Genomic DNA, 24891 nt, shown 5'->3' on the forward strand with positions numbered 1-24891 from the left:
CTTCATGTGGATCTTCTAGTTTGGTATTATTTCAGTTGTTGAGTTAGTGTGTGGGTCCTGGGTAGTGGTGGTGGCCTGTGACATACAAAAGGCCAGACTAAATGATCTAGTGGTCCCTTGTGGCCTTACATTCTGACTGTATGAACTGAAAATGCTGGTGTTGCTCTATGTGTAAGTGTACATTTGTGGTTTTACGCTGGATGTGGAGAGATACGTATAATGGTTAATGATGAAGTTATCTAAGGTTTATGGCAATGAAGAGAAAAAGGGATACAAAAATACTTTTAAATGGTACTGTTTGGATTGTAAGTTCTTTGGGGCAGGAACTCTCTCTCATAGTATTGTACAGCACTTACCACAACACAGTCACAATCTGATTGAGGCCTCTCTGTGTGGGTGCAATGCAAAGAAATAATATGAAATGAATACCGATAGAATACATGTCACATTCTTAGTGTTAAAGTAGTACAACCCTGTAGCATGTTATATTATTATGGGAGAATATCCCATAATATTAAAAGCACCTAGGTCTCTCTAACTTTCAGTTAGAGTTAGGTGTTTTAAGGTGTTTTACATTTTTTTATCCATGACCTTGAAGTGAAGTGAGGGGGGAAACATCATGAACCAGACAAACAATAGTCCTTCTCAACGAGAAATACAGAAACAGGAATAATTTGGATGAAATACAAGATAATACAGCCAAACTATAGAGTGAGATCCTGATAGTACCCTGAATGCACTGTCAGAAGGTTAGAATTTATTAGAACAGTGTAAAAGCCCCATAAAATATGTCGTCCTCTCTGTTTTTGAACACTAGGGTGTTTAGACATAAATTCTTCTGTGAAGGGAGCCCGTTTTGTTCGATTCTGTGATGCTTTCAACATTCCTCTGATCACTTTTGTGGATGTTCCTGGATTTCTGCCAGGTAGGCCCTCCATATTTGTAACTCCCTATGATTGGGGTGGGAGGGCAGTTGAGCTAGAATATTTAATACCATTTCTCTTTGTTTCTTTATCGAAAAATTTTATTTGTTTCTTCTATTATCAGGCAGGGTGTGTTCATCCCCTGCAGGTGCCAGAGCAGTTGCAAAGCCATCATGCAGGGCTCAGCCAAAGACTGGCTGCTTCCTTGCAAGCACCCCATCGCAGCTAGAGCAGAAGTTATTTGCACTTCTAGTTAGTTAGTTGGTAGTAAGAAGTTATCGGTACCGAGACAAGCATGGTCATGAAGTGGGACCTGTCCATTGTCCCAGGGCTGCTTGCCATGTGGCTCCAGCATCCTCTTCTGCCCTTACGTCAGGGCCTCAGCCTGCAGGCCCTAGCAGCCAGCCAGGACCTCTCTCTAGCTCCCCCGCTCGCTGCTTGCAGCATTGTTCTGTCCCAGGTGCTGGCGCTCCTTCCTCCTGCTAGGAGCCTGGTCTTCTCCCCTGGAGCTTCATTCAGCTACTGAACTCTGCTCTGCACTGCAGCCCTTCTTATATGAGCCTGCCTGGCCATGACTGGCTACTCCTCTCAGCCCCTTTCTAATGGGCTGCCTCTGGCACAGCCTTCCTAGGGCTGCTTTCAACCCCTTTTCTCCCACTGAGGGGTAGCTGTTCACAGGGTCCTCTGATGATTCGTTGCATACCTTTAAGAATTCCAGAGTCACTCTGAGATCTCTTGGGACTTACACACCTATAAACAAATGAAGGTTTAGTAGATTCCATATGGCTCAAAGATCCTGCCCCGCTTCATTCTCCGGCTCCCAGAGACTGTTTAAATCACCCAGGAAAAAGTCGAAATTCCAGAGGAAGAGACCACCTGCTCCCACTACTGAACCATCATCCTCATCCAAGCATCAGTTTCAATGGGCTAGTTGAGGGCCCAGAACTGTCCCACTAAACTGAGCTGTATATACACTATTTTTCCCACCTTCCACCCTTCAGAAACTCTCTCTCCTGCTGTCTTCTCACATGGGAGAGAATCACATTGGACAAATGGGTGCTGGAGATTATAAGATCTGGGTACGCTATCCATTTTACCTTCCTCCAGTATACCCACCTCCCATCCTGTTTCTCTTCAGGGACCCCTCTCACGAGCACCTGTTAAAGCAAGAAGTCAACTCACTTCTGTGAATGGGAGCTGTGGAACTATTTCCTATTAAGCACAGAGGGAAAAGATTTTATTCCAACTATTTTCTGGTCCCAAAAAAGAATGCAGGGTGGAGACTGATTTTAGATCTAAGCTTCCTAAACAACTTTGCCAAGTCTCAGAAGTTCAGGATGGTGTCTCTTGCAGCTATATTTCCATCATTAGAACCAGGGGATTGATTCCTCAACCTTCAGGGGAGCCCAGGACCTCAGAGTGATGGAGGAAAACTCTTTGCCTGCCTGCTAATTTCACTTCTAAGAAAGGACATGTCAGCAAATCCTCCCCTTATGACTGCTTTATGTTGGGAGAAGTGTAGTTAGGATTTTTATCTATCATTCCTTTTCACAGTAACTCAGGAGAGCTGCTGTGTCTCCCTGAAGTTTTTTTACCCAAATTAATTGCAGTATGCCCATGGGAGCCCAGTATTTGTTTTCCAGTATGGCCTGAGATTGTATTTGCTATTTGTGTTTGTAATTATTCTCTTGTGTAGGATTCACAGCTCTTGCGAGTTCTACGAGGGAGTGTCTTTTCCTGCTGCTGACCCTGAATGATGGCTTTGAACTGTCCTTGAGTCTGAAGTGGAAAAACACACCCTTCTCCATGTCAGAGTACTACGTTTCCAGAAAAGTGAAATGAACGGATAAGGAGGAATTTTTCTCTGATAAATAGGTTGGGGTCTTGTACTATTCTCAGCTGAACCAAAATTTGCCACCAAATGGGAACCTATTAACAATATTTTTATGGTATCGTGATGCCATATAGCTGCTGTTCACCTGTGGTATATGTTCACTGGAGTTCTCCATATGAGTTTTCTTTACCCTATTGTCCAGCATGGAGATGTGGAGAACACTATTGTACAGTAAACACTACTGGTGGTGTGTGGCTTTGATCAGTGATAGCTGACCTGCTGGCAGCATCTGGAGACAGCTGTCCAGGTGAAGTGATGTGTTTTGGGTAACTTTCCTGAAAAGGTTTTTTGGTTCTCATAATTTTTAGGCACAGCTCAGGAGTATGGAGGAATCATACGTCATGGTGCAAAACTACTGTTTGCCTTTGCAGAAGCAACTGTCCCAAAAATTACTATCATCACCAGAAAGGTAAGGTGGCATTATTTCTTGGTGTTCTCGAAGACCTCCTGTTCTGCTAGAAGTAATGTTATTCAGAGGCAACTTCCTTCTGGAGTCCTGTTGTCTCTTGCTTCCTCTCTCATAAGGCTTCTTTCTTTCAACTTTCAAGCAGCTTATGTGTCTACTCACCTGTCAGAATGTTGCTACAACTCCTCCATGCCCTTTGCCACTAAGCTCCTTCAATATTCTGTCTGCTCTCACCTTCATTTCCTCGCTTGGCTCTCTTGTAGACAAGTGTCTGATCCCTCCATGTCACTGAACTTCTGTCAGTGAGAGCACAAATGACCTAACTCTGGCCAGATCCAGACATAGTCTCTGAACTTTTTGTCACTTTAGACAATTGAGTCCTATTGCCTCACCTCCTGGAGCTGCAGTGAGTCTGTATTCTCCTTCCTTCCTTCTCTGCTCCTCTGTTAACCTCTCCTTACATGGCTGCTTCTCTATCTTATGCTTTTTCATTGTCCCTCAAAGCTCTGTGCTCAGTACCCTTCCCTTCACCCTTCTGTTCCTAGCTATCTGTTCTTTGTTAGACTCCGTACTGATCAGTGCCTTGTAAATGCAAACTCTACATACCTTAGCTGCTCTCAAAGGTTCAGCTACCATCATCTCGCTCTTCCTTCTCTGTTCAGCCTCACCTTTTGAACTGTTTATAAGACACTCTTCCAACTCAACATGCCAAAACTGAACTTCTTATCTTTCTACCCTTCTCCCTGCTTTCTCTATTGTTGTCAAAAACTCCAGAATCCTCACTTTCTCCTAACCTTGCCACCCTGGTGTCATTTTGACTCCTCCTTGTAGCATAATACATTCACCAAACCTTGCTACTGTTTCTTCCTGTCTAATCTCTCCCTTTTTCTTCTCTGTCCATATCGCTAAGAACCTGCTCCTTGAGCCCCTTCAGGTCCTCGTTTTGGGGGATGCATGCCTGACTCAAGGGTCCCAGAATGTTCAGAGCTGTGTAACCATGAGAGGGTGTGCATATAGGGCCCAGTGTTATAAATCATGACTGTTCCCTCAGTTTGTGCCATCACGAGTGGTCTTGGGACCCTAACCATTCCTCTTTCCCTTTCTCTTGTGCACGTCTACTTGAACTGAAACTTAGTGTGTGTTTATTGTAATTCAACATTAGTAGTAGGAATGAATGAATGAAGTTTGGTTGGCTGGTTTCCCTATTGTTTGTAACGGCTGACAAAGTGAAATGCCCAGTCTTCAGGTTGTGGGCCTTGTGAAGTAAAAACGCCTTCCTTCTCACTTGCCAGCACTGTTTGTGTCAGGGGTATCCCTGTAAGCCTCTTTTGCCTGTGCAACATTTGCTTTTAGAATAAGGACTAGCAGAGATGGCTTTAGCTGCTCACCTTGTGGAAACTGCATTGCAACACTGAGGCATCTTTGGGTCCAGCACCCAATAAAAAATCTGAATAATTGGATCGGGGAATATCAAGAGTCCGTGGAAGTACTGTTCTGCTGTCATGTGAAGGAAGGTTCTTCCAAGAGGACAGATGAAGAAAAACTTAAGACGATGATTGTGTTCTCAGATCATGTCTTTGCAACACTGTGCAGATTCTGCATCCAACTGGCTTCTCTTTGTTCCTGTCACAATTCTGAATCATAAGAGTAGAGCTGAGTGATTTAGATCTCAAGAGGCCTGTGAGAGTGAGTCTGCAGGAGGAAAAAAAGCAACTTTGAAAACATGGGGAGAAAAAGTGTATTCTATAAGGACAGCTACTGACTAAGCCAGAAGGATCGCCAAAAAGGATTGCAAAGAAGGATTGCAAAAAAATTTTTAAGTATCTCAGAACCAGTAAGCCTGCCAAATAAGCACTGGGGCCACTGGACAATCGAGGTGCTAAAGGAGCACTCAAGGAAGATAAGGCCATTGTGGAGAAGCTAAATAAATTCTTTACATCAGTCTTCACTGCATAGGCTCTGAGGGAGATTCCCGCATTTGAGCCATTCTTTTTAGATGACGAATCTCAGGAGCTTTCCCAGATTGAGGTGTCAATAGAAGAGGTTTTGGAACAAATTGATAAATTAAGCAGCAATAAGTCACCAGGACCACATAGTATTCCTTCAAGAGTTCTGAAGGAACTCAAATGTGAAATTGCAGAATTACTAAGTGTAGTTCATAACCTATCATTTAAATCAGCTTCTGTACGAGATGACAGTAGGGATAGCTAACGTGTCACCGATTTTTTTTAAAAGGCTCCAGAGGTGATCTTGGCAATTGCAGGACAGTAAGCCTAACTTCAATACGATGCAAATTGGTCAAAACTATAGTAAAGAACAGAATTATCAGACACATAGATGAACATCATGTGTTGGAGAAGGGTCACCACGGCTTTGTAAAGGGAAATCATGCTTCATCACTCTATTAGAATTCTTTGAGGGGGTCAACAAACATGTGGAGCAGGGTGATCCAGTAGATATAGTGTTCTTGGATTTTCAGAAGGCCTTTGACAACGTCCCTCATCAGAGTTCTTAAGCAAAGTAAATAGTCATAGGATAAGAGGGAAGGTCCTCTCCTGGATCAGTAACTGGATTAAAAAACATGAAGCAAAAGACAAAAATAAATGCTCAGTTTTCAGAGTGGAGAAGTGAATTGTGGTATCCCCCAAGGATCTGTACTGGGACCAGTGCTGTTCAACATATTAATAAATTATCTGAAAAAAGGGGTAAACAGTGAGGAGGCAAAATTTGCAGATGCAAAATTACTCAAGACAGCTAAGTCCAAAGCAGAGTGCGAAGAGTTACAAAGGATCTCAGAAGACTTGGTGACTGGACAACAAAATGGCAGATGAAATTCAATGTTGATAAATGCAAAGTAATGCACATTGGAAAACATAATCCCAACTATACATATAAAATGATGGGGTCTAAATTAGCTGTTACCATTCAAGAAAAATTTTACAGTCATTGTGGACAGTACTCTGGAAACATCCTCTCAATGTGCAGCACCAGTCAAAAAAAGCTAACAGAATGTTAGGAACCACTAGGAAAGGGATAGATAATGAGACAGAAAAGATCATAATGCCACTATATAAATCCATGGCACACCCACACCTTGAATACTGCATGCAGTTCTGGTTGCCCATCTTATCAAAGATATATTAGAAATGGAAAAGGCACCCAGGGCAACAAAAATGATTAAGGGTATGGAACAGCTTCCATATGAGGGGAGATTAAAAAGACTTGGACTTCTCCTTTTCCAAGCTGAAATGACTAAGGGGTGATATGATAAATGTCTATCTTGAATGGTGTGGAGAAAGTGAATACAGAAGTGTTGTTTACCTCTTCACATAACACAAGAAACAGGGGTCACCCTATGAAATTAATAGGCAGCAGGTTTAAAACAAACAAAAGGAAGTACTTCTTCACATAGTGCACAATCAACTTATGAAACATTGCTAGGGGATGTTGTGAAGGCCAGAAGTATAACTGGGTTCAAAAAAGACTGAGATAAGTTCATGGAGGATAGGTCCATCAAAGGCTATTAGCCAAGATGATCAAGGATGCATCCCCATGCTCTGCGTGTCCCTAGTTTCTGTTTGCCGGAAGCTGGGAGTGGATGAGAGGATGGATCCACTCGATGATTGCCTGTTCTGTTCATTCTCTCTGAAGCACCTGGCATTGGCCACTGTCGGAAGACAGGATACTAGGCAATATGGACCATTGCTCTGATCCACTGAGGCCATTCTTATGTTCTCCTTAGTTGCTGCAAATTCACTGTTTCGTGGCTTGGCAACATATTATTTTCATGTAAATTTCTGAACTCTTAAGATAGCTTTTGATTTCTCTTTTTTATATTCAGCATTGATTACACTGCTGACACCAGCAATATAATAATAAAGATGCTAAAATTGGAGGTCTTGATTCTGCACTAATTGGCTATTTGGTAGAACCATAAAGTTGAGGTTAGTATCAACTGAATTCTAAACAGGTTCAGTTTTCCTTTTTCAATCTGGTACAGTTTTGCTCATAAGTACCGTTCCCAACCTGCAACGGCAACTTGTTTGTCATTTTCAAAAGGTCTTTCTGAGTCGAGACCAGCAGGCGTGTATTATGGCACTACTGTACTTTCAATACATTAACCCTTTCATGATAAGGAAGGAGGAGGCCCTTGTGATGGACACGTTTTATAAAAGCAGATGTGAAAAGCACTACTTTCATGTCATTAGGTTTAGACACCTCTGTTGTCTCACTTTAGTGCTTTTGTTAAATAAAGGTCAACCTTGACACAGACTTTCTGTGAATTTTGGAGCAAAGTTATGCCAATGCTGAGCAGTTGCTCTCGAAATGGACCAACTTGGGCTCTCTTCAGTGCGTCCTTGTCTCTGGAATGGGCAATAATTGCAGAAGGGATTTCGTTTGTTGCTGTTGTGCACTTGTCTGATATCAATGACTTCCTGTCTCTTCCAGGCTTATGGGGGTGCATATGATGTGATGAGTTCGAAGCATTTACGAGGAGATGTTAATTACGCATGGCCTACAGCAGAGGTTGCAGTAATGGGTGCAAAGGTAAATGCAGGCTGTGTTTCACTTCTGACTTCCAGCAGCCATAGCCATCTCTGAAAATCACTGAGGAGGCTTGCTGAGATTAATACAACTGATTTTCTCTGAAGTATTTTACACGTTTATAGCACAGCTTTTACTGTAGTGCTTTAAATTCTGTGCCTTAAATAAAAGAGCTTTTTTTCACAATGGATTAATTATTTCAGTCCAGTTTCAGGGCATGTTTGTATGTCTTTCTAGGGTGCGGTCCGGATCATTTTCAGAGGAAAAGAGACAGATGCAGAAGCAGAATATGTGAATAAGTTTGCAAATCCCTTCCCTGCGGCTGTCAGAGGTACCTGGGACTTTGGTCTTCGAGTTCCTTTCTTAAATTCCTTGCTTAAAGTCCTTTGAAAGTCAAATTTCACTTGTGTGGTCTGTGGTCACTGGCTAATACTTTGATCAAATATTAGGTTAATCACGCAGGGCATTTTAAAGACAAGGGATTTAGGAATGAAAGTGGTACTAATCATAATTTGGAAATTATTCAAACACTCTTATTTTTTATTATTATTATTTTATTTTCCAAATTCCAGCTACAAAACAACACATCTGAAGGGCTTCTAATACAATTTCTTTGAGGCACTGGTGAGATGTAGGGCACAGGGCCATGTCTAAGGTGCTGATAAGCATATTAAAAATGTTCTAAATTGAGAGGCATTTCAAAACTTGGACAACTTCCATAGTACTTCAGAGCACTCTGACAGTTTGGGTGGAGTTTAATGAGGTGTGCTGGTCAACTTTAGAAGGGACCAGACTTCTGGCTCAGCTTCAGTTCCCCAACATACACTACTGCCCCCAGGTGGTAGGCACTTGGTTTTTGTTGTTAGTGGATTTAATTCTGTATTTCCATATATTTAAAAGTTTATTTCTTATAAGTTGAACCTTAAAGTGCATTTTTACTCTGAAAAATGTGTGTGTAGAAATGTGTCTTTCTCAATCGGACGATCAGTTCCCCGTATGTTTTAGTTACATCTGTTTACTCTACTGATCAGTATATTCATTTGTACCACTTTTTAGTCCCATCAGTAGCACAGTGTGGTAGCATGCACAACAAGATGGATTGTTTTCTGGCTAGTGGATTATCAACAGAAGTGTTAAATGTTTTCACTGCAGTGTTTATTGTTGGGGCTTGAGCCAGAAAAAAAACAGAATTTCACTATCAGATGCCAGGTTGAATTCGCAGAATTGACAGAGAATACATCTTGTCATTTGTAAACTGAACTGACTTGATTTGAACTGCAAGGGACTATACATATAGAACTTTCCAATGAAATTTACAGTTATTCTTGAATTGAGCCCCACTGTAAGTCTAAATTTCTTGGCTTTCTGTTGTTTACTTATTTGATGATAAAGTTTATGCAAGGCTTTTTAAGTTATTGAAACACATTGTCAACTTTAACTTCCGTTTAATTCAAATGCTTCTCTTGTGAGTTAAGTTACAAATTAGCAGTTGCATGCAGTTCTCTAATACATGAATTGTTTAGTTACTGCATAGTTTTGATGTTGCAAAGTAATTACAACGAGATATATTGTGGTTGGGAGGCAAAAGTGTTTGTGTGTAATTTGTTTTTGGTAAATTAAACAGGGTTTGTTGATGATATCATTGAACCTTCTACCACTCGAATCCGCATTTGCCGTGATCTGGAAGTGCTGGCTAGCAAAACGCAATCCAATCCCTGGAAGAAGCATGCGAACATTCCACTGTGAATATGATGAAGAATTGGTTACAAAATGAAGCCACTTTTAAGACATGCAGAAGTGTTCTGAATACATATATTCTTTAGTTAAAGTGGAGAACTTGAACTTAGCACTATGAACATTTCTTTTAATTTTAATTTGCTTAAGTATTATATAGCAATAAATTTTGAGAGAGTGATTTTATCTGGTATAACATGATTACTTTTAATTAACAGATTCTTTATTCAGCCAACAGTCCTGAAATTGCTTCCTCCTTAGAAATCATGAGTCCAAACAGATTCCAAGACCTCAGGGTCTGATCTTCTGGGATGGAGACAGGGAAGGAATGTCCCTTGAGTTCATTGGCTTTCCATCGTTGTTTGCCACAGACAGAAAGGGCTCCAATAGAGAATCATGCCTTTGGATCCAGTCAGACCTTGGTATAGTTGGGATTTGGGCAGGACAACAGTCTGGGAAGGATGCATCATCTCTGGATCCTGGCTTGTTGGTTCCATCCCTGTATTACAGCACCCATCAAATTTGTTAGCCAAAACTCCCAGTATGCTCCCTCTAATGGTGCTGATGGTAGGGTTCTTGTTGCATTTGGAACCATCCTGAATGCAGAGTCTTGAGGAATTTGCTCGTGGGCTCCGTGGTTTCACTTCCTCTAATGTTCTCTCCAGAACAGCTAGTTTTACGCACCCATTGAAGCAACACTCTTTGGGTGAGATTGCATTCTCATATGTGGGTGTAATAACACTTGGTGGGTAGAAACTTAATTGTTTGACTAATTAAAGTTGGATTAAATGAAAGGGGTAAAATGTGCAAAAGTATCCTGACATTGCTCAATTCATTGTTACTTTTATCACAACTTTCTGTTGCTCTTTATGACAAGAGCTTGACAGAAAGTAAATTAATATATAACAGTGGAAATTGGTAATGGATAATGGAAAATAAACATGGTATGCAAATTACTGCACTCCAACATGCAGATTTGTCCATTTGGGAAATTTAAATAGCACACTGAGTGGTGAGTTAAGTGCTTTGTGTGTAAGGGACTGGTGCCTTGTTCCTGTGGGGTGTGATGTTGCGGATTGTCAGAAATCAGGACCTACAGCAGAGCCAGTCTCTGGGCAACCTAACAAGCGCAGCCAGCATGTAGTAGGCTGCCTGATTGGCTTCACTGCCTGAGCAGTGGAAAGAGCCAGCAGACAGGCTCTTAAGTTCAGCAGCTGCTTAAAGCATTCACTCAGAGCTGTGGTAGCTCCTACACCTACTTGTTCCCAGTCTTGCTCCCACCTTCTTCCAGCCCTGCTCCGGTCTTTCCCCAGTCTTGCCTTGCTTCAGGTAACAGGCTTTTGACGCTCGGCTCCAATTCCTGTCTTTTTTTTTTAACTCTGGCATTTGACTTTTGACTCTGGTTCTGACCCTGAGCTCCAATTCCTGACTATCTACTCCTGCTCCAGCCACTAGACGCAACCACAATGTGCTGGTCTGTAACACAGATGTAGGTGTCATGTGTGAGGATGTTGGCATTGCTTCAATTATGTGATTTTTCGCTTTTTAATTTTCATGTATAAGGTTTATTTGTTGTATGTATGACACTGAGAAAATGAAATTAAAATCCACAAAGAAAGAGAACAATTGGTAATGTTTTCCACTACCAACACCGTGACATCAGACTACATGCATGTCTGCTATAAAACAGTACAGGGACGTACGCGTGCACACACACACAGAAAGGTTGGGGGGCAGAGAGATGATTAGAGGAAAGAAGTAAGCAGGCCAAGGCGGGTTACACAGCCTCTGCTGTCAGCAAAGTGTACATCTGTGACTGCAGCGAGCATAATCCAGCTGATTTAAATACCTAACTGTAGTACTGTGTGGTGGAAATGGGTATCTGAGTGCAAAGTAATTTTATCTAAAAATTACTAAAAGAACACGACCAAATTATTAAAATTGATAACTGGGGAATTATTAACTGATTGTCAGGTGACTAGTTCAGGGAAACTAAAATCAAAATATCTATTTGTGTTTTTAGATAAGGGAAGTGCAATAAATTTTATATACTTGAACTTCAGTAAAATATTTGATAAGGTGCACATGGGAAATTATTAATTAAATTAGGGAAGATGGGGATCAGTACAAGAATTGTAAGATAGGAACTGGCTAAAGGTGAGATCAGTATTATTTGATATTTTTGTCAATGACATTGGCACAAAAAGCAGGAGCATGCTGATGAAACAAAGTTGGCAGCATCAATACAGAAGGAAATCACAATATTATACAGGCAGATCTGGACGACCTTGAAGACTGTAGTGAAAGAAATGGGATGAAATTCAGTAGTACAAAGTGCAAGGTCACTTAGGGTCTAATAATAAGAATTTCTGCTACAAGCAGGAGGCTCATCAGTTGAAAGCAACAGAAGAGGAAAGACACCTGGTTGTGTGCGTTGATCGCAGGATGACTGAGCCATCAGTGTGACGCAACTGAAAAAGGCAAATGCTATCCTAAAATGTGTCAGACAAGGTATTTCCAGTAGCGATAGGGAAGTATTAACGCTATTATACAAGGCACTGGTAAGACCTCTTTGGAATACTGTGTACATTTCTGGTCACTAATGTTAAAGAAAGAGTAACTGGAAAGAGCTTGGCTTTTTTAATCTACCAAAAAGAAGTCTGAAAGGGTATATGATGGCTCTCTATAAATACATTCAGGGTAATACCAGGGAGGATGAAGAGGTATTTAAGCTAAAGGACAGTGTTGGTACAAAACCAAATGGATATAAGTTGGCCATGAAGAAATTCAGGCTGGTAATTAGAAGTTTCTAACCTCCTTCTCCAAGTTCCTGCACATGGATCCCACTTACAGTGTCCATGTGCCCCAGCACAGGAGTTTGAAGCATTTTCACTAGTAGTGTCCTGTAGCAGTCGTGCATGGATCCTGCATGCGCTTGTGTCCTCATAAAGGTCATTCTTATAACTGTTTCCCATGACAGCTGTCTGTACTGTCTGGGTGAGGAACATATCATTAAGCCCTGTTCTACACTAGGACTTTAGGTCGAATTTAGCAGCGTTAAATCGATGTAAACCTGCACCCATCCACACGATGAAGCCCTTTATTTCGACTTAAAGGGCTCTTAAAATCGATTTCCTTACTCCACCTCTGACAAGTGGACTAGTGCTTAAATTGGCCTTGCCGGATCGAACTTGGGGTACTGTGGACACAATTTGGCGGTATTGCCCTCCGGGAGCTATCCCAGAGTGCTCCATTGTGACGGCTCTGGACAGCACTCTCAACTCAGATGCACTGGCCAGGTAGACAGGAAAAGAACCACAAACTTTTGAATCTCATTTCCTGTTTGGCCAGCATGGCAAGTTGCAGGTGACCATGCAGAGCTCATCAGCAGAGGTGACCATGATGGAGTCCCAGAATCGCAAAAGAGCTCCAGCATGGACTGAACAGGAGGTACGGGATCTGATGGCTGTATGGGGAGAGGAATCCGTGCTATCAGAACTCCATTCCAGTTTTCGAAATGCCAAAACCTTTGTCAAAATCTCCCAGGGCATGAAGGACAGAGGCCATAACAGGGACCTGAACCAGTGCCGCATGAAACTTAAGGAGCTGAGGCAAGCCTACCAGAAAACCAGAGAGGCGAACGGCCACTCCAGGGCAGAGCCCCAAACGTGCCGCTTCTGTGATGAGCTGCATGCCATTTTAGGGGGTTCAGCCACCACTACCCCAGCCGTGTTGTTTGACTCCTTCAATGGAGATGGAGGCAACACAGAAGCAGGTTTTGGGGATGATGATGAGGAGGTTGTAGATAGCTCACAGCAAGCAAGTGGAGAAACCGGTTTTCCCGACAGCCAGGAACTGTTTCTCACCCTGGACCTGGAGCCAGTACCCCCCGAACCCACCCAAGGCTGCCTCCTGGACCCGGCAGGCAGAGAAGGGACCTCCGGTGAGTGTACCTTTTGAAATACTATTCATGGTTTAAAAGCAAGCATGTGAAAGGATTACTTTGCCCTGGCATTCGCGGCTCTCCTGGATGTACTCCCAAAGCCTTTGCAAAAGGTTTCTGGGGAGGGCAGCCTTATTTCGTCCTTCATGGTAGGACACTTTACCACTCCAGGCCAGTAGCACGTACTTGGGAATCATTGTACAACAAAGCATTGCAGTGTATGTTTGCCGGCGTTCAAACAACATCCGTTCTTTATCTCTCTGTGTTATCCTCAGAAGAGTGAGATATCATTCATGGTCACCTGGTTGAAATAGGGTGCTTTTCTTCAGGGGACACTCAGAGGTGCCCGTTCCTGCTGGGCTATTTGCCTATGGCTGAACAGAAATGTTCCCCGCTGTTAGCCACGGGGAGGGGGGAGGGTTGAGGGGGTAGCCATGCGGTGAGGGGAGGCAAAATGTGACCTTGTAACGAAAGCACATGTGCTATGTATGTAATGTTAACAGCAAGGTTTACCCTGAAAGAGCGTAGCCATTGTTTTATAAAATGTCTTTTTAAATACCGCTGTCCCTTTTTTTTTCTCCACCAGCTGCATGTGTTTCAATGATCACAGGATCTTCTCCTTCCCAGAGGCTAGTGAAGATTAGAAAGAAAAAAAAACGCACTTGTGATGAAATGTTCTCTGAGCTCATGCTGTCCTCCCACACTGACAGAGCACAGACAAATGCATGGAGGCAAATAATGTCAGAGTGCAGGAAAGCACAAAATGACTGGGAGGAGAGGTGGTGGGCTGCAGAGAGTAAGTGGCGGGCTGAAGACAGGGCTGAAGCTCAAATGTGGCGGCAGCGTGATGAGAGGATTCAATGCTGAGGCTGCTGGAGGATCAAACCAATATGCTCCAGCATATGGTTGAGCTGCAGCAAAGGCAGCTGGAGGACAGACTGCCGCTACATCCTCTGTGTAACCAACCACCCTCCTCCCCAAGTTCCATAGCCTCCTCACCCAGACGCCCAAGAACGCGGTGGGGGGGCCTCCGGCCAACCAGCCACTCCACCACAGAGGATTGCCCAAAAAACAGAAGGCTGGTATTCAATAAATTTTAAAGTTGTAAACTTTTAAAGTGCTGTGTGGCATTTTCCTTCCCTCCTCCACCACCCCTCCTGGGCTACCTTGGTAGTCATCCCCCTATTTGTGTTATGAATGAATAAAGAATGCATGAATGTGAAGCAACAATGACTTTATTGCCTCTGCAAGCGGTGATCGAAGGGAGGAGAGGAGGGTGGTTAGCTTACAGGGAAGTAGAGTGAACCAAGGGGCGGGGGGTTTCATCAAGGAGAAACAAACAGAACTTTCACACCGTAGCCTGTCCAGTCATGAAACTGGTTTTCAAAGCTTCTCTGATGTGTACCGCGCCCTCCTGTGCTCTTCTAACCGCCCTGGTGTCTGGCTGTGCGTAACCAGCAGCCAGGTGATTTTTCTCAACCTCCCACCCCGCCATAAATGTCTCCCCCTTACTCTCACAGATATTGTGGAGCGCACAGCAAGCAGTAATAACAGTGGGAATATTGGTTTCGCTGAGGTCTAAGCGAGTCAGTAAACTGCGCCAGCGTGCCTTTAAACATCCAAATGCACATTCTACCACCATTCTGCACTTGCTCAGCCTGTAGTTGAACAGCTCCTGACTACTGTCCAGGCTGCCTGTGTACAGCTTCATGAGCCATGGTATTAAGGGGTAGGCTGGGTCCCCAAGAATAACTATAGGCATTTCAACATCCCCAACAGTTATTTTCTGGTCTGGGAATAAAGTCCCTTCCTGCAGCTTTTGAAACAGACCAGAGTTCCTGAAGATGCGAGCGTCATGTACCTTTCCCGGCCATCCCACGTTGATGTTGGTGAAACGTCCCTTGTGATCCACCAGAGCTTGCAGCACTATTGAAAAGTACCCCTTGCGGTTTATGTACTTGCCAGCTTGGTGCTCTGGTGCCAAGATAGGGATATGGTTCCATCTATGGCCCCACCACAGTTAGGAAATCCCATTGCAGCAAAGCCATCCACTATGACCTGCACATTTCCCAGGGTCACTACCCTTGATATCAGCAGATCTTTGATTGCGTGGGCTACTTGCATCACAGCAGCCCCCACAGTAGATTTGCCCACTCCAAATTGATTCCCAACTGACCGGTAGCTGTCTGGCGTTGCAAGCTTCCAGATGGCTATCGCCACTCGCTTCTCAACTGTGAGGGCTGCTCTCATCTTGGTATGCATGCGCTTCAGGGCAGGGGAAAACAAGTCACAAAGTTCCATGAAAGTGCCCTTACGCATGCGAAAGTTTCGCAGCCACTGGGAATCATCCCAGACCTGCAACACTATGCGGTCCCACCAGTCTGTGCTTGTTTCCCGAGCCCAGAGTCGGCGTTCCACAGCATGAACCTGCCCCATTAGCACCATGATGCATGCATTGGCAGGGCCCATGCTTTCAGAGAAATCTGTGTCCATGTCCTGATCACTCACATGACCGTGCTGACGTCGCCTCCTCACCCGGTATCGCTCTGCCAGGTCTGGTGCTGCATATACCGCTGGATAATGCGTGTGGTGTTTAATGTGCTCCTAATTGCCAAAGTGAGCTGAGCGGCCTCCATGCTTGCCTTGGTATGGCGTCCGCACAGAAAAAAGACGCAGAACGATTGTCTGCCGTTGCTCTGACGGAGGGAGGGGCAACTGACGACATGGCTTACCGGATTGGCTTACAGGGAATTAAAATCAACAAAGGGGGTGGCTTTACATCAAGGAGTATTTCAGGCAGGACTTCACGGGGGGTTCCAATAAGAAATGGTGCACCTAAGTAATTGTTCTTATTGGAACAAGCAGGTTGGTCTGGCCTCTGATTGATACATGGCTAGATTTACCTCGCTGCACCTTCTCTGTGAGTGACTGCAGTGTGACCTAGAGGAATGAGTCCCCTAGACGGGAGTAGGGGGGAAGCAAATGAGTACAAAACAAATCGGGTGTATTTCTTGATTTGATCCACTCCATCTATCTTTTACATCTTTGGCTGGCAGCAGACGGTGCAGAAGGACTGCAAGCCATCCACATCTCTTGGCTACTCAGCAGAAGATGGTACAATAGGCCTGCTAGCCATCCTCATCTCTTGCCTGCCTGACAGAAGATGGTACAATAGGACTGCTAGCAATCTGTATCGCTTGCCTTCTCACCATAAGATGGTTCAATAAGACTGACTGCAGGACTAAAGAGAATGACCTGGTCAAGTCACTTCTAATGTAGTCCCTGCACCCATGTCTGCCCAGGCGCTCCTGGCCGACGTGGCCAGGAGCACCTCGGACATGACGATGATGGCTACCAGTCCTATTGTACCGTCTGCTGCCACAAGGCAAGGAGCTGCTGCTGCTGTGTATGCCAGCACCCAGGAGACATACGGTGACGGTTACCTGAGCAGGCTCCATGCTTGCCGTGGTATGGCATCTGCACAGGTAACTCAAGAAAAAAGGCGCAAAACGATTGTCTGCTGCTGCTTTCATGGAGGGAGGGCGGGAACGGGGGCCTGGCGATATGTACCCAGAACCACCCACGACAATGTTTTAGCCCCATCAGGCATTGGGATCTCAACCCAGAATTCCAATGGGCAGTGGAGACTGCGGGAACCGTGGGATAGCTACCCACAGTACAACACTCTGGAAGTCGATGCTTGCCTCGGTACTGTGGAAGCACTCTGCCGAGTTAATGCACTTAGAGCATTTTCTGTGGGGACACACACACTCGAATATATAAAAACGATTTCTAAAAAACCGACTTCTATAATTCAACCTAATTTCATAGTGTAGACATACCCCAAGTGTGAGATTTGCAAGTCCTTCAAGAAGTGCACACAAAAGGAGAGAGAGTCCAGAATGAAGCTTTTTCTGATGGAAAGCTCCAAGAGAGCTACTTCAGACTCAGAGACTTCTGTTTTCACGTCGTCTCTCTCCAGTGCTCCTGTCACCAGAAATGTGACACCTAATTCTGGAGCAATTAAGTAGACAAAAGAGACTCAGAAAGGTTCTCCAGAGAGTCAGGGACCTCTGCTGTCCAAGGACTGAGTGTCTGACTCTCAATTTCACAGCACTGAGCTCTGTCTCTGCTTCCAAGAGTCTTCAAAGGAGGAAGACTTCAAAGGAGCCTCTCATGCTGGGGATTGCAGAACAGCTAGTGCAGATGAGCTCTTCCTGGTGTGGGGAAAAAGAGGAACTAGGAGCTGATACAGAAACTACCCCCTTCTTCAGCTGAAAGATCTCAGGGAAAAAAAGGATCATCTGCCTTCCTCCTCTTCAGCACCATCTACAGCAGCACTGCCTCTCTCAGAACCAGAGTGCTCAGGACAGTCTTCTGCAGAGCTTCCCCTGTAGGCACTGGCAGCTTTGATCAAAGCCTGCTCAGCACCAGCAGGTTCAGGTGCAGAGAAAGCTTCAAAGTAGAGAGCGGCACCTACAGCATCCTCACTACAGAGACCTTTTACAACTACATTTTCAGCTCCAAAAGCTTCTTTTGTATCTTCACCAAACTTCAGGGTCACTCCAGAACCTCAGTCACCAGTCCTGGAGGTTTCCCCGATCTCGGTAACAGACAGATCGTCTCCTCAAAAAGAAGTGAGGGTACCTCTAATGAAAATGTCTTTGAACCAGCATGTCAATGCAATTAAGGATTTGAGTACCATTTAGATCATTCAGTCTCTTGCCATGGCTTCTGCATTCGAGGTTTCTTCCTCCAAAGTCTCTGATTCCTCTGCAGACTCTGACAGGAGCCCTCCACAAAGAGGGAAATCACACGGGTTGAAAGAAAATAAGTCTAGGGAGGCATATGGAAAAGAGCCTCCTAATAATCCTGAGAATGCTAATTCTAACTCTGCTGCTTCGTTCTCTTCAAACTGGCCAAACATCTCTTTCTCCTATGGTCCACAACTGTGGCCATATTGGCCCTCATGTCCTCAGTAATCACAATTTCAAGGACAAATTCTCCCACAATATACAGGATCTATTTGTGAGTCACCTGCTATAAACTGTTGTAATACTAATAACTCTACTCGTCAAGTTCAAGATGCAGAGGAACAGCAGATTTCAAGTGATGGTGAAATACCAGCCCATCAAGACAATCCTTCTGATCCTGTACTTCATTCTTCTTCCTCACCATATAAAAACAATTTCACAGACTTCAGCTGATGATTTTAACACCTTTCAGAAATTATTGAAGCATCGACCTAACTACATCGGCTTAAGCACTACACCTCTTGCTGAGTTGGAGTTATTAACTCAGTACAGTGGGCAAGTTACATCTATGTGAGCTGCATTTTAGTGTAGATACTTAGAGTTGGGTCTATGTAGGCTGCCTTTTGTCGGCCTAACTCTGCAGTGTAGATCAGGCATTACTGACTACATGTATTGTGATGCAAGACTCATCATGGCTATCTGTCAGTTTTACCAAAAGAAGTGCAAACGATTATTAAATATTTGTCCTTCAATGGTGGGAATCTATTCGGTGCCAAGGCTGATGAATCTCTGTGTTCATTAGAAGACTTGAGATCCACACTCAGATCATTGAATTTATACACTCCTTTCAAAAATAAACAGTTTTGTCATCAATCTTCACTCCTCAGATATAGGAACACTCAATATCCTTCTTATTCATATTCCTAACAGCAGGGACCTTCTAAACAATCTGTAGAAGGAAGGCTAGATGTTGGAAGAAGTCAGCTCCACTACCCTCTTCTGTAAGTAATCAGTCGGATCAGACACAAAAACATAAAATTTGATGTGATGATTGAGGATCTTGGACTAATTTATAAAAGTGTTGTATACCCTTTACTTCACCCTTTGGTTCCCATCTATCTTATTTCCTGGAGACTTGGATGGCAATCACCACAGATCAATGGGTCCTTCAAGTAACCAGGGATGATTCTGTTGTTCAATTTCAATCTTTGCCTCCTTGCCACTCCCTTTCCTGGTTCCTTTTCAGGGACTACTCTCATGTGAGTTCCAAGCATCAGGAGATAGACAACCTGTCAAATTCAGAGGAATAGAGTGAGTACCTCAGGAGTATATTGGAGAAGGTTTCTATTCTCCCTATTTCCTCATACCAAAAAAGAAAGGTGGCTTATGTCAGATTCTAGATCTCAGGAACCTCAACAAATTAATCTGATATGCCAAGTTCCACATGGTAACTCTCGCTTCAGTCATCCCTACACTGGATCCCATGTATTAGTCCATTATGCTCAATTTACAGGATGCTTACACACACAAAATATCTATGTTTTATGGCTCTGGGGAGTCAGTACCAATTCACAATGGCGCCTTTTGGAATTTCATCAGCACTGAGGGTGTTTACAAAGTGCCTATCAGTATTTGCAGCCCATCTGTGCAAACAAGGGTCGTATATTCCCCCAGACAAGCCAGTCAACTACATAAGGGCGAAGTTGTGGCAGCAAAGAAAGTGATTCATTTATTTCGATCCCTGGATTTGAGGATTAACTTTAAAAAGTGAAATCTGATTCCCTCACAGTCCCCTGAGTTCATTGGTGCTCTCTTAGTCTCAATAGCAACGAGAGCATTCCTCCCACCAAACAGTTTCCAAATTTAAAAAAATAATTTGATTTTCCACTTTTGCACTCAAAATTGTGCCTCAAATTTCTTGGTCATCTGGGTTTATTATGTACATTTGTAACCCCATTTGCCAAGTTACATATCAGTCCATTTCAAGTGTGGATCAAGTCTGTTTACAGACCAGCAATCCCTGATATGTCAGTGAAAGTGCTGATTCCAGATCAAATTCTATCCTCAACGGAATGGGGTATGATAGAGGGAACTGTACATGTGGTAATTCCATATACCCCCTGATTTGTGTCTAAAACTTTGATAATAGATGCATCCAAGATGGGCTGGGTAAAACATTTATATCGTATTCAGGCTCATGGCCTCTGGTCCGATCTAGAATCCATGATTCACATAAATGTACTAGAACTAAGGGCGGTGATATTAGTTTGCAAAGCATTTCTACCTAGCATAAAGAATTCTTCAAGTTCTCACAGACAATTCCACAGCTACCTATTACTTAGACAGGGAGGCACAACATGAGGCCTTCTTTGACAACAAGCCGTAAAACTTTGGAAATGGTGCATTTAGAATCACACCAATCTGACAACTCTTTAACTCCCTGGAGAGAAAAATGGTCTAGCAGAAAAATACACTAAGCAGAAAAATACACATCCTATGAATGGGAATTAAAAAATTCAGTACTAAACCAGATTTTCTGAAAGTGAGGGCTTCCCCAGATAGACTTAATTGTGTCAGTTCAAAACAGGAAATATCCTATATTTTGCTCTCAAGAAGGAAAGAGTCCAGGATTTCTAGCAGGTGTATTCATGATTTCTGGTCACATCATCTGATGTGGGCTTTCCCTCCATTCCCACTGATTCCAAGAGCATTGCAGAAAATAAGGCAAGAAAAGGCTCAAGTTATACTGGTGGCTTCCGGTTGGCCTCTGTCGCACTCTGTCATTGCGTCAGTGCCTGTCCTGGGTGCCTCACAATGCTTTGCTGCTGTAGCTCCCAGCCCAGGCTGCTCACACCTAGTCTGCCAGCATGCAGGTCGTACCCTGAGTGTCTGTGTGCTGGACAGCCCTGGATCAGCAGCTCTAACCCCAGTAGCCTTTCTACAGCCCCACTTTGGCTTCCACCAGCCTTGGTTACCACTTGCAGGTTGACCCCAACATGCTCCCAGTCCCGGATTTTCCCCAAACCATATGTTCTGCAATGTCCAGCCCTCTCTAGGACAGCTAATAGGAATAATAAAGTTGGTTTGTTCTTCTAAATACACAAAAACATATCACAAATCTTATTAACCTAACTGGGTGTAAATATACCCTTCCCTTTAAACACCACACTGTTGTTTATGGTTAAAATGAAGTGAATTCATTAACAAAATATATATAGGATTGAGTGAGCTCAGGAATAAGGAATGAAGATAGAGTTACAAGTAAAACAAAGTATGCTTCTGTCTAAAATTTAATATAGCAAGATACAGGCATTAGTCAAGATGGTTTCTCTCACCGGTCATTTTCTTACCAGTGATGGCTGACTTTCCCTCAGTCAGGTCCTCCTAATTTCTCTTGTTGTCAAGGTACAACACAGTACTAATTTCTTCATCTTAGATGAAAGATCTTTACCTAAGCACATTTCACACATATATTCGATTCAAGAGACTTGAATCTGCTGCTTGGTTGAGGAACTCATCTTACACAACTTGCAGCTTGTGTCTGTCTAGTTATGGATGCCAAAGATGGCTTCTGTCCTTGCTTATATCTCCCAAAGCTCAATGACTTTGCTTCAAGAGGCAAGATGACCTCATGGTATTCTTCCCTTCTTGTGGGCTTCCTATCTCCCTATATTATTTCTGTGTTAATAGGGCATCCATTGTTTCAGATTCCACAATGCTTAATTTACGTATGAGACAGGTAGATAGGTGTGACGTTATGTACTATCTGAGTAAACTATACAATGACTATCCATAATTCCTTACATAGTGTTAATACATATACAGTATTTCACAGTGATATTGATCACCAATATGTCATTAGCTTTCAGAAAAGACCTCACTCTGTTCACTTTTGTAACACAGTAATATTGTATACAGTCAGTTGGTTCAGTTGCTTATCACTTGAGGCTCTGGAAGGGCCGGGGCACTCAAACAGCTCAGGAGTTTTCAGAACCAGCTATGCAAATATTCCTGCCATATAGTCCTGTAGCCGGACCCTCTGTTGCCTAATTTGTATGTGGAAATGAGGCATCCACCTAAGAAAATTACCATGCAGGAAAACCCAGCATGTAAGCAGGGTATTTTCAGAGAGTAGCTCAGTCCCGCAGCAGGGGGAGGATGGTTGCAGTTGGCACAGAATGCACAGGGCAGGGGCAAGGCCCAGTTTGAGGGATGGGAATGCAGCCAGGGCAAAAAGTCCTATTTTTCTAATGATGGAATTGATGCACTGAGCTTGGAGGCAATCCCTGCACCCTGCGTTTTGACCAGCTGCTTGGCCTGTAGCTGTGGAACTCAATTTATTGTACAGATAAGTAACCTCTCATTCTCCATCAAGTATATGGTTTTATAAGTGCTCCACCATAGGAGACTCTGAAGTAGTAACCCAGTGTGGAGTGGGGTGCTAAGGAGATAAATCCAAGATAGTTTGGAGGACTCTGTTACCAAAGTTGTGTCAGCCCTAGAAGCAGGTAAGATTGATGTAATGCTTGGTGAATGTTGAATGAAGGACCAAGTTGCAGTCCTGCAGATTTCTGCTGTGGGAACATCCTTCAGAAGGGCTAAAGATGTGGATTGAGCCATAGTGGAATGGGCTGTCCTCTATGGGATGTGTTTCAGAGTAACAGCCGTGCTAGTCTGTATTCGCAAAAAGAAAAGGAGTACTTGTGGCACCTTAGAGACTAACCAATTTATTTGAGCATGAGCTTTCGTGAGCTACAGCTCACTTCATCGGATGCATACCGTGGAAACTGCAGCAGACTTTATATACACACAGAGATCATAAAACAATACCTCCTCCCACCCCACTGTCCTGCTGGTAATAGCTTATCTAAAGTGATCATCAAGTTGGGCCATTTCCAGCACAAATCCAGGTTTTCTCACCCTCCAACCCCCCACACACAAATTCACTCTCCTGCTGGTAATAGCCCATTGAAAGTGACAACTCTCTACACAATGTGCATGATAATCAAGTTGGGCCATTTCCTGCACAAATCCAGTTTCTCTCACCCCCTCACCCCCCTCCAAAAAACACACACACAAACTCACTATCCTGCTGGTAATAGCTCATCCAAAGTGACCACTCTCCCTACAATGTGCATGATAATCAAGGTGGGCCATGTCCAGCACAAATCCAGGCTTTCTCACCCCCCCCCCCCGTTTTTTTTTTCCCCAGGGACGCGCACACACACACACACACAAACTCACTCTCCTGCTGGCAATAGCTCATCCAAACTGACCACTCTCCAAGTTTAAATTCAAGTTAAACCAAAACGTCTGGGGGGGGTAGGAAAAAACAAGGGGAAATAGGCTACCTTGCATAATGACTTAGCCACTCCCAGTCTCTATTTAAGCCTAAATTAATAGTATCCAATTTGCAAATGAATTCCAATTCAGCAGTTTCTCGCTGGAGTCTGGATTTGAAGTTTTTTTGTTTTAAGATAGCAACCTTCATGTCTGTGATTGCGTGACCAGAGAGATTGAAGTGTTCTCCGACTGGTTTATGAACGTTATAATTCTTGACATCTGATTTGTGTCCATTTATTCTTTTACGTAGAGACTGTCCAGTTTGACCAATGTAAATGGCAGAGGGGCATTGCTGGCACATGATGGCATATATCACATTGGTGGATGTGCAGGTGAACGAGCCTCTGATAGTGTGGCTGATATTAGGCCCTGTGATGGTGTCCCCTGAATAGATATGTGGGCACAGTTGGCAACGGGCTTTGTTGCAAGGATAAGTTCCTGGGTTAGTGGTTCTGTTACTCTACTTGCGCTATATTGATGACATCTTCATAATCTGGACCCATGGAAAAGAAGCCCTTGAGGAATTCCACCATGATTTCAACAACTTCCATCCCACCATCAACCTCAGCCTGGTCCAGTCCACACAAGAGATCCACTTCCTGGACACTAAGGTGCTAATAAACAATGGTCACATAAACACCACCCTATACCGGAAACCTACTGACCGCTATTCCTACCTACATGCCTCCAGCTTTCACCCTGACCGCACCACACGATCCATCGTCTACAGCCAAGCTCTGCGATACAACCGCATTTGCTCCAACCCCTCAGACAGAGACAAACACCTACAAGATCTCTGTCAAGCTTTCTTACAACTACAATACCCACTTGCGGAAGTAAAGAAACAGATTGATAGAGCCAGAAGAGTTCCCAGAAGTTACCTACTACAGGACAGGCCTAACAAAGAAAATAACAGAACGCCACTAGCCGTCACCTTCAGCTCCCAACTAAAACCCCTCCAATGCATTATTAAGGATCTACAACCTATCCTAAAGGATGACCCAACACTCTTACAAATCTTGGGAGACAGGCCAGTCCTTGCCTACAGACAGCCCCGCAACCTGAAGCAAATACTCACCAACAACCACATACCACACAACAGAACCACTAACCCAGGAACTTATCCTTGCAACAAAGCCCGTTGCCAACTGTGCCCACATATCTATTCAGGGGACACCATCACAGGGCCTAATAACATCAGCCACACTATCAGAGGCTCATTCACCTGCACATCCACCAATGTGATATATGCCATCATGTGCCAGCAATGCCCCTCTGCCATTTACATTGGTCAAACTGGACAGTCTCTACATAAAAGAATAAATGGACACAAATCAGATGTCAAGAAT

The 24891-nt window shown here is 43.7% G+C and overlaps 1 protein-coding gene across 5 annotated transcripts in view; it reads left to right on the forward strand.

Annotated features, from left to right (window-relative positions):
• The window catches only part of PCCB (propionyl-CoA carboxylase subunit beta), an 84506-nt gene that overhangs the window by 39709 nt on the left and 19906 nt on the right, over positions 1–24891 (forward strand). For 2 of the 5 annotated variants that reach the window (XR_012160826.2, XM_073360227.2), the window contains exons 11-14: positions 818–925; positions 3126–3226; positions 7673–7771; positions 8006–8099. Coding sequence is in view for 4 of the 5 variants with exons in the window: in XM_073360227.2 (XP_073216328.1) it covers positions 818–925; positions 3126–3226; positions 7673–7771; positions 8006–8099 (402 nt within the window). In the remaining variant the exon portion in view is untranslated. Of the gene's footprint in view, positions 1–817; positions 926–2619; positions 2799–3125; positions 3227–7672; positions 7772–8005; positions 8100–9392; positions 11129–24891 lie in introns of those variants that run through there. The other 3 variants (XM_073360226.2, XM_073360228.2, XM_073360229.1) reach the window with 3 other exon arrangements.

This window comes from Lepidochelys kempii, chromosome 9, assembly GCF_965140285.1.
Source record: "Lepidochelys kempii isolate rLepKem1 chromosome 9, rLepKem1.hap1, whole genome shotgun sequence".
NCBI classification, from domain to species: Eukaryota; Metazoa; Chordata; order Testudines; family Cheloniidae; genus Lepidochelys; species Lepidochelys kempii.